The 10,454-nt window shown below is 36.5% G+C and overlaps 2 protein-coding genes across 4 annotated transcripts; one reads left to right on the top strand and one right to left on the bottom strand.

Moving 5' to 3' along the window:
- The first annotated feature begins 457 nt into the window (after positions 1 to 457).
- On the top strand, positions 458 to 3,536 carry MEF9 (mitochondrial editing factor 9). The gene is made up of 3 exons (XM_088098208.1): positions 458 to 2,624; positions 2,739 to 2,795; positions 3,071 to 3,536. Exon 1 carries the CDS (start codon positions 495 to 497, stop codon positions 2,415 to 2,417), a length of 1,923 nt encoding a protein of 640 aa, XP_087954334.1. The 5' UTR covers positions 458 to 494; the 3' UTR covers positions 2,418 to 2,624; positions 2,739 to 2,795; positions 3,071 to 3,536.
- Positions 3,537 to 5,328: 1,792 nt separating this feature from the next.
- Positions 5,329 to 9,393, bottom strand: ATSLY1 (Sec1/munc18-like (SM) proteins superfamily). 3 transcript variants are annotated; one of them, XM_088099552.1, is made up of 3 exons: positions 9,233 to 9,393; positions 7,293 to 9,140; positions 5,329 to 5,725 (listed from the first exon to the last, which is right to left on the bottom strand). In XM_088099552.1, the coding sequence occupies exons 1-2, from the start codon at positions 9,261 to 9,263 to the stop codon at positions 7,300 to 7,302; spliced, it is 1,872 nt and encodes a 623-aa protein (XP_087955678.1). In that variant the 5' UTR covers positions 9,264 to 9,393; the 3' UTR covers positions 5,329 to 5,725; positions 7,293 to 7,299. The 3 variants fall into 3 exon arrangements, with proteins under 3 accessions (XP_087955678.1, XP_087955677.1, XP_047151564.2); XM_088099551.1 differs by having other exon boundaries at positions 5,329 to 5,608; XM_047295608.2 differs by lacking the exon at positions 5,329 to 5,725 and having other exon boundaries at positions 7,118 to 9,140.
- Positions 9,394 to 10,454: the final 1,061 nt, after the last annotated feature.

Below are 10,454 nucleotides of genomic sequence, written 5' to 3'. Positions count from 1 at the left end.
AAAATATTTAATTATATTAAAAAATGATTATTTTTAGTTTATGCAGTAGAATAATACTAATATTTTTAAATGTTGTCATTGACAAAAGGAATTGAAAATTTTCTTTGAATTCAATTTGAGAAAAAATACTTTTTATTTGGAACTTATTAAAATAAACCTAAAGAACTTAAAAAAAACTATGTTTAATTTTATAAAATTAAGAAGTTTTTAGATGATCTTTTAAATAATTATTTAAATTCATGAAGTAAGATACTTTCTTCGTATATTTATTACAATTCATTTCAATAAATTTCATAGTAAAGCTTATCAATTTCTAGAATTTATTTCTGCAAGTATTTAATTATGAATCAAAATAAATATTTAAGGCGTAATAGAATTTGATTTAGGAGATTATTTGTTGTCAATAAAAAATATTATTATAATGTAATATTATCAATAAGAAGTGTGACATGCATGGTAGACCTAAGACGTTGCTCAATGTCTTGGTTTTGCTAATGGCTACTTTGTACAGAACATTAAGCAGAAGAAGCTGTTGTCATGCCTCAGCTTCTCTAACCCGTACCTATTACTCGTCACGGCTACACCAATACAACAAATATATATCCAATCTGATTCGAAGTTGTAGATTAAGAGAAGCGAGAGCACTCTTTGATACCATGAAGCACCGAAATGCCGTTACTTGGAATTCCATGATTAGTGGGTACGTGCATCGGAGAGAGATTGTCAAGGCACGCCAATTGTTTGACGAAATGCCCCAAAGGGACATCGTGTCCTGGAATCTCATTGTTTCGGGTTACTTTTCGTGTCGTGGAAGTAGGTTCATCGAGGAAGGACGTAAGCTGTTTGAGCTAATGCCCGAAAGAGATTGTGTCTCTTGGAACACGGTCATCAGTGGGTATGCTAAAAATGGCAGGATGGACCAGGCTTTGAAGCTCTTCAATGCCATGCCGGAGCGTAATGTTGTGTCCTCCAATGCTGTGATCACTGGGTTCTTGCTGAATGGAGATGTGGATTTGGCAGTTGGTTTTTTTAAGACGATGCCTGAGCATGATTCGGCCTCTCTTAGTGCCCTTATTTCAGGGCTTGTTAAAAACGGTGAATTGGACATGGCTGCTGGGATTTTGCACGAATTTGGTAGTGATGATGATAGTAAGGATAATTTGGTGCATGCTTATAACACCCTGATTGCAGGTTATGGTCAAAGAGGTCATGTGGAAGAAGCTCGGCGCCTTTTTGATGAGATTCCAGATGATCGAGGTGGTGGTGAAAAGGATCAAAGGAGGTTCAGGCGAAATGTGGTCTCATGGAATTCAATGATGATGTCCTATGTGAAAGCGGGAGACATAGTCTCTGCCAGGGAACTCTTTGATAGGATGGTGGAGCGTGATACCTGTTCTTGGAACACTCTGATCAGTGGCTATGTTCAAATCTCGAACATGGATGAAGCTTCAAAGCTTTTCAGGGAAATGCCCTGTCCTGATGTACTTTCATGGAATTCGATAGTTTCTGGGTTTGCGCAGAACGGTAACTTGAATCTTGCAAAATATTTCTTTGAGAAGATGCCCCACAAAAACCTGATCTCATGGAATACGATGATAGCTGGTTATGAGAAAAATGAAGACTATAAGGGTGCTGCTAGGCTATTTTCTCAGATGCAGCTTGAGGGAGAGAAGCCAGATAAACACACATTATCATCAGTTATCAGTGTGTGTACTGGGTTGGTGGATCTTTACCTAGGCAAGCAGATACATCAGCTTGTCACGAAGATTGTTCTTCCTGACTCACCGATAAATAATTCCCTTATTACCATGTACTCGAGATGTGGGGCAATAGTTGATGCATGTACTGTATTTAACGAGAGAAAACTTTATAAAGATGTGATCACTTGGAATGCAATGATTGGAGGCTATGCGTCTCATGGCTTAGCGGCAGAAGCCCTTGAGCTTTTCAAACTGATGAAAAAGCTTAAAATTCACCCTACCTATATAACCTTCATTTCGGTTTTAAATGCATGCGCCCACGCAGGACTAGTTGAAGAAGGGAGGATACAATTCAAATCCATGGTTACGGACTATGGTATTGAGCCACGGATTGAGCACTTTGCCTCCCTTGTGGACATCTTGGGACGGCAGGGGCAGCTTAAGGAAGCTATGGATTTGATTAACACCATGCCATTTAAACCAGATAAGGCTGTGTGGGGTGCATTACTAAGTTCTTGTAGAGTTCATAATAATGTAGAATTGGCCATAGTAGCTGCTGATGCTTTGATCAAACTTGAACCAGAAAGTTCAGCTCCGTATGTATTGTTATATAATATGTATGCTAATTTAAGACAGTGGGAAGATGCTGAGCATGTGAGAGTTTTGATGGAAGAAAAGAATGTCAAGAAGCAAGCAGGATATAGTTGGGTAGACTGATCGACAGAGACAACTTTATTGTCTTAGAAATCTTCAGTCTACAATAGATGTCAGATAATTTTAGTGTTAGTTATTCAACATAACCATACACATGCTGTGCCAGATAGGAAAGATGATATTGACTGATTAAGCAGATTTCAAAGTAGAATAAATTTCCAGACGTTGGTTTGAAATGGAAGAAGCATGTCTTCTGGCAAACATTCAGAGGTAAGAAAGGGGTAGTTATTTGTTATTTTTGGATGAACTTAACTTTGTGAATTAGTGGCGTAGTGGTGTCAACTGCCATAAATCTCAGCTTATTTTCTGTGTTTTTTTTAATAGATCAATTTGCCAATGTCAACATTACGTGATTTCTACTTTGGCTGGCTGGAAGATTAGGTATGTTACAATTTGTTTAGTTGATCCTCAAATAGATATTTTTTTATAATGATGATATGTGTGTAACCTTATTACAAGATGTTGATCCCGTGCTTAACTTCATTTGGAATAACAATTTCATGATTGCATTGCCTTACATGAAAAGAATGTAGATGGAAAACATAATGCTTTTGAGGACTAATTTATTTTTTCTAAGCATTCAGCACACAATACGAAATTGGATATATAGTATTTATTATTAACGATATTATTTGTTTGTGCGTTAATTGGATCAGTCTTCCATATGCTGAAGGCGTCACTTGTTCCTACCTGTAAAAGAATTCTGTCTGCCATGAAACGTTCTATGTGGCTGTTTGGCACTGGTAAAGTGCGTCGGAAGTTTGAGTTAACAAACCAATATTTTGGAAGTTTAGGTAACTTTGAGGTTGCTGAACCAGTGTATACTTGGAAAGGAGTGGCAGAGTTTATAAAGGAGGTGAAGTAAAAAAAATTCGTCCACCCTCCCTTGTAATCGGTAGAGAATAAACTATAATAAATTTGTATAGAGATTAGACATTCAAATTATATTTACTTTGAATATATATATTTTTTTTTCAAAATTATTAGTTAAAATATGTCAGAGCTACAAAGTATTATGGATGAAATTTGTAATGGGCTGAACTTAGTATCGGACACTCTTCTGAGAATCGTCACATTCTTCAAAGTATGTGTTAACTCCCACATGATTTCGATTTGTCAGAATGATGTTTCTTATGAAATCGTTAGAAAGTGGAGATTTTGAAGAATCAAGTTCAGGATCTCATTAATGGAAGAGATCAAAAATCAAAATTATCAATGGTGACAATTATTTAAAGTTAGGAAGTTATGAGTGACTAGAATTTATTCTATAAATATCAAATTTGTACTTTGTAATAAATGATGAAATTTATAAATACTACTTAAATCCTAGAGGCTCACGGATGAACGTGTTATTACAAAGTTCTCAATCATTTACTTCAGGTATTCTATTTACTTCTTTTATTATTTTCCTGAACTTTCTTTTAGTACTTCTTACCTTTAATTGTGAATGCATATATTTTGCACGATATTTTTTGTACATTATCTCCAATAAATTCGATTTTGAGTAATATCTTTATTTTTTTTTTAAAAGATGTTTATAAACAGTCAATTGATAAAAAATTTAACCACACCCATAACAAAAGATTCATGGAAGATATAATGTCTCTAAAAGAAGTTTCTTCAAATTCATATCAGATTATATTTGCTTTACAAAATTCACCATTGTCACAATGATCTCATACAAACTTGTTTGACGCACCCAACTGGCAGATTGTATTTGTGACATACTTTACCACTGGAAAAACTAGTTTTATATTTCTTTTTGTTTAACTTATTCGACCATTCTTTTTGTTTAACTTCCTATTTGTTTCTTTTCATTTTTATCGGCAAAGATAAAGTTAAATTAATATAAAGGGATACTAGTATTACCCCAAGAAAAAAAAAATCACAAACGTGTATTTCCTCTATCATGAACTATTGGTTACCAGACACTCAATTGCATATTGCATATCAATGCATTATAACCGACTCTGCGCCCCCTACTTAGAAGAAAACAAAATACTCATAACACCCTACACATAAAATAACAACAAACATAGTTGCATGTGAGTCTTAGATGAACAACATACTCTTTTAACCATAAAGTATTTATTATTCTTTCATGTGACAGAATACACTCTTTCAAACCAACCTTGAATCATTTGCTAGGTCTCAAAATATATATTGAAAAATTGATATATTGTTATATTCAAAATTGGATATAGTTTTATGTTCAATATATATTTTTCCTAATTCAAAATAATACATTTATTTTCCCAAATGATAATATTATAGTTATATAATTGAACATAGTTTTCATTTATTTATTAACTGAATTATTTTTTTTTTACATGGTCGATCATTTATTTTTTAAAATTACTGACATTAAAAAAGTTATCAGACTTGGGCATATATTCTAGTTTTCAATTTTCATCCATACTTTTCTCATTCAGATAAGATTCACACCAATAATCAAATAATGTCTACCCATTCACGCTCTTCATCCAATGGATATCCTTGGAGTTCTTGATGCCGTACATAATCTTGTAATATTCACCTCCAGTTATTTCACTCTCATTTTCCTAGCTTCTAGCTCCTCTTGATAGAATTACTAGATTAATTTCTACACGAATAATAATAAGATATACTTATATCTGAACTTACTATGCAAAGGACTTAGTAAAAATTCTTATATCAGAACAATGCACAATAAATAAAGCTACTTGAGCTTAAAACAATTTCTTGTTCAATGAGTGAAGAGCATCGTGACCCACTAAAATTAAACATCTATTTATATTTCCTTACTTCTTAGGCATTTATTTATTTTTATTTTAATGAAAATAAATATGATAATAACCATAATATATGGTCAGGGTTTATTAAACAAGATTATGCAGGAGAGGATCTAAATTCAATTTGACTTCCAAAGGGTTGATATCATCGATTGGACAATTAATTACTTTTGTAGCAAAAGGATTCAATATCAGAAGAGTAATACTTGAAGCCTACGATAGCATATGCAATATGGGACACTTCAAAGAATCTACAGTACCTATAATGAATTCTATCAAAATAACACGTTATCTACTAACAGCAGAAATAACTAATGTATCTCACTTAGTTGTTGAAGATGAAATCATCTCGTCATTATCCTTGGAATTGGGTTTGATCCCATTTTGAGGGATTAATTTATTGGTGCATAGTTATATCTGACCCTGGGAATCAAAATGAGTCAAGAATTATCCACTGCACACATGCCCAATAGCAGCTTCCCAATCATTTAAAGTGCAACAACCACAACGACCACAGCTTTTAAAACTTACGCAATTGTCCTACGCAAATTTTAATCAAACAATCAATGAGGGGGAAAAACCCTTCCTAACAGCAATCCTCCACAACAGAGTAACTCACCCTAATTGCACTAATTGATATTTAAATCACTACTTTTACTTGCAACTCCCACAAATAACTATTATTAATCAATGCTCTCTGAAGAGAGAAAAATAATATGCTGACAATCGCAAAATGGAGAAATTAAGGATAAACTTTAAAAGGAAATAAAATTTCAGATATGCTAACAACACTTCCTTTAATCCTCTCTTTACTATTGGTTGAAATTTATTAGAAACCAAATTTTAACACGTTTTATTTGTAAATCAGGAAAATCATCAAATGAGAAATGCAATTTTCAATAAATTCTAACTAATAATATATTGTTACTAGCACCCAACCAAAATTATAGACCCATTATATGTCATTCTATACTGATATAAAAACAGTACAGATAAATAGACAGAAAAATGACATACAGAAAAAGAGGGGGGTCAAAACTTTTAGTTTGGAAACCAAGGAGAGGATATGACAGAAACAAGAAAAAACAGGAAATAGGCAAAAAAAAATAGAAAAGTAGAAAACAAAGACCACTTCGAGTTTTTTGTGTACAGCAAGGGATGAGGGATGGGCATGAACTCGTGTGCAGAAGAACAGGGGGAAGAAAAATACGGTTAGATCTTGACAGAGAGAAGCATGAACTTGGTGTGTTAAGAATGAAAACAAAGAGGTAGGCTGAAATTTCAAATTTGGGTTTCCATGAAAATAAAACTAAAATTTATATTTCTGTTTCAGAAAATGTTTTCATGCAAAGCTGTTCTCGAAATTTAAACAAATAAAACAAAAATTTATATTTTTGTCGGGGGTTGAGAGAAAGTTCTGAATTTTTATTTTAACCATATTGCATCCAACGCATACAAAATAAGACCTTCTCACCAGTCCATTTAAAAACAAAAACTAGAGAAATAGTCAAATTAAAGCATATTCAAACGAAAACATCACATCTTATGCTTGCTGTACCAAAAAGCTAGTCGATTTTTGAGATGATAATCCATTAAGTGGTGGTAACATACAGGATAGCAGAACAAATGTGCCATCACACAGTTTGTCGATTTTGACTTGATGTTAGGATTGACAAAAAAAGAGAAATTATAAAATGATAAAAGACATCAGCCTGATAATAAACATATCTTAATTATAAGAGTTGAATGGACATTAATGATTAAGGTGGAACTCCCTAATGTCAAACAGATCAATCTTAATTAATACAAAATGATTCTCAATAACCAAAACATCTCACAGAACGAAAATTAAACATAAATGGCGCACCATGCTTCTCAAAAAACTTTTCACTACGATGAAGACAAAGCATATATGATTGTGCTATAGGAAACTACCAAGAAATAAGCAATCCACTAGCTGTATAATCAAGAAAGCAGTATGAGGCTCGTAATCCTTCATCGTTTATAGACAATGAACAACAAAAGCAGATTGACTTTGCTTGTGTCTGAGGGTTTTCCTTTGCACACTAAAGAATAATTTGGTAAAATGAAATGTGAATACATTCACCTGTGAACTACTGAGCTGAGGTAGAACTAGAACCAACATTGCCCAAACCCATCTTCTGCCCCAATAATGTAAGCTGCTCTACAAAGTCGACTCCAGTTAGAATTTCTGTTGTTCCATATATAATATGCTTGGCAGGCTGCTGATGTTGTGCAAGCTCTTGCAGACTGCAATATTCAACGTAATTACCACCACCAATCATGAACACAATTGCTTCCTTAAATGGTCCTTTCAAATGGCTGCTACTTGCTCCTGAACCAGATTTAGAGGCCCGGGGATCAAAGGAAAGGTATGAATCTGTTTCAGGATTTGGCCTACCTTCAGTCAAGGCCTCAACTGTCCTTGCCAATGCTAGCTGCCTATCGTTAGATAGAAGGTTTTTTACACCAGCAGTCACTGCACTAATTGATTGCCCATAGAGCTTCTCAGCCCAATCAACAATATTACTTCTGCTGGCAGAATTCGCTGATGCCAATGAAACATTCAACGACTTGATCTTCTTCACGTACTGAAAAGCGGCAGTATCAACCTCAGACTCTCTCAGAGCTGCTTCTACAGCCTCTACTTCAGACTGATTAATGCTTTCAGAAGAAATAAGATATATGATGGCAAACCTAAGCTTATCCATTTTTGTTCCCTTCCCCTTGAGCACACTAAGCAGGTCACCCCTTTCAATGCCACCTCTAACCAACATGTCATTCTCCTTCTTAGCATAAGAATCAAGGGACCTCTCCTTGATCTCCCCCAACAACACGGTCGCAATGTTTGTATGTTTATCAATCACCTGCTTTCTCTCAGTCAACTCAGGCAGAGAATTCACAGCATTCATCAAATGCTTCGTGTTCCCAATCAAATCCGTCCCATCAAACTCAGCACCATGAGTCCCACCAGTCCTCTTATTCACCTCATCCACATCCTTCTTATACTTATTCAACTGTGTCTCAATCTCAACCGCTACCTCTGGGAACTCCAGCGATCCATTCGCAACCCAAAACGAATCAGCGTAATCCAACTCATAAGACCTCATACCACCTTTCTCCCCCTGCACACTCAGCCTATTCAGCTTCAACCCAAGCACATCATGAACAAGAGGCCGGTAGCGAAAATCATGCTGAATCGCCACCGGCAACTCAAAATTCCGGTCAAAAATACACAACACAGGGCGCTGAAACGAGCTCACAAAGTTCCCACCCTCTGTAAACAAATTATTTTTGGACAACAAATGATCCCTAATACGCTGATCCAACGCAGAAGCAACCATCTCAGCAGGGCCGCCACGCGGGCAGCGGATAACCGGCACAACAGAGAGAGTGGCCAACACGCAAAACAACCCACCAACGATCTTCTCAACAAGCTCCTCAATTTCCTTGTCTCCAGCGGAAGGGTCATTGAGTTGAACATAACAAGACTTGTGGGCCAGCGAAAAAAGGTTATCCTCTAGGGTTACAAACTCCAGATACTGATCATGGACCTTGGAGATTCGCTGAATGGAATCGGAGTTTAGGGTTCCGGAGGCGAGGTCTTCGAGGAGGGGCCGGGGGATGGAGGTGGAGAAATTGAGGTGAAGACTCTGGTAGAGTGCTTTAGACGCGTCCGAAACGATGCGTTGCACGTTGGATTGGTTAGGTTGGACGAAGTACACCGCCGGAACGTCGTGAACGGGCTTGCGATCCTTGTCGATGAGGAAGTAGAGGGTTACGCCGTGCTTGCGGAGGTCCTTGACGTGGATCAAGGGGGAGAGAATGTTCTGGCAGAACTTATCGTAGATAAGGATCTTGTACACTTCCTCGTTGGCCGTGCCGGTGGTGGCGTTGAGCGGCTGGTTGAGGTTGAGCATGCGCGCGATACATTCTGAAATGCCAATGGATGGTTAGCGTGGCAATGGAAACGAGGGGGCTCATTGGGAATCGGAAAATGCAGAGATCGGAATTGAGAGTGATTACCTGTTTGCTTCTGACGGAGATTCAGAGACATGGCTGTGACGGCGGAGCGATGGGAATTGAGTTGCTGAAACGGTGCTGGATCTGGATTCAGATATAAATACACTATGCATTCTCTCTTCCTCTTCTTACACCTATTTCTATTCAACTCATTTTTTTATTTTTATTTTTATTTTTATTTTGCTCAACGTTAAGTAGCTATCCTAATACTACCAATGTTTTAGGAAAATGCCACGTTTTTCTTTTTCTTTTTGTTGTTATTTAAAATATTGTCACAGATATTATTATTTTGTGTTCTAAGACTTCTTTGTCAATGAAATCTGGAAGTATTCTTCCAAAACTTTTACCGACATTCTTTTTAGTAATACTCTTCCGTTACAAATTAGTTGACGTTTTAGCAATTTGAAAAACAAATCATATTAATCGTAATTTTAAGTTTCTTTGTTGAAATTTATAATTAAGAAAAGAAAAGATATTTTATTCAGTTTTTATTTGAATTATTATAAATATATGTCGATGGATTATTTTCATTAATCACATAATAAAAAGGTTAAAGGTTAAACCTTTTCGAAAATCCTTATTTATGTGGGATTTTCCCGGTTAGATCATCGTTTTATTGGTTTTGTCAATTTAGTTCTTAAAAATGAAAAATTGACTCAATTGGGTTCTTGCCTTTAAATTGGCTTAAGGGGTTAAGTTTTTGATGAGTTGGGATGTTGATGTGGCCAGTTTTTGCCACATCACTCCTCTCACGTCAACATCATCTTCCCCAGTAGAAATCCTAATTTCCCTCAAGCGTGAAACCCAAGCCACCGCGAACAAACCCTATCGTCACCGTTGTGAAGCCTTCAGTCTCGCCGTCACCACCTTGTTGCGCCGCAACCGTGAAGCTACTGTGAGAACGCTAGTAGCACCTTCGCTGCACTGCCACCATCAACGCCACCTTCTTCGTGCATACACCATCTCGTTGCGCCTCAATGTCGCCGTTGCACAGAAACCCTTCATCCGCCACCACCTTCAACAAATAAAGAGAACCTAGATTCCTGGTCGTGATTCACGCCATCCTCGGACCACAGCGCCTCCATCTCCTTCCACTATTGTTTCCTAGTCGTGAGCGGTGCTGCGACACTACTTCATCTCCATCAACCCAGAACCCTAAATCGTGTTAAACCTAGTCATGCAAAACCCAGAATCGCGAACTCCTTGTGCCGCCGCGAGACCACAA

The sequence above is a fragment of the Vigna umbellata genome, chromosome 9 (assembly GCF_029865625.1).
Source record: "Vigna umbellata cultivar VRB3 chromosome 9, Vumbellata_1.0, whole genome shotgun sequence".
NCBI lineage: Eukaryota > Viridiplantae > Streptophyta > Magnoliopsida > Fabales > Fabaceae > Vigna > Vigna umbellata.
Note: the sequence above shows the minus strand (reverse complement) of the source record. Positions and strands in the feature narration are given on the sequence as shown.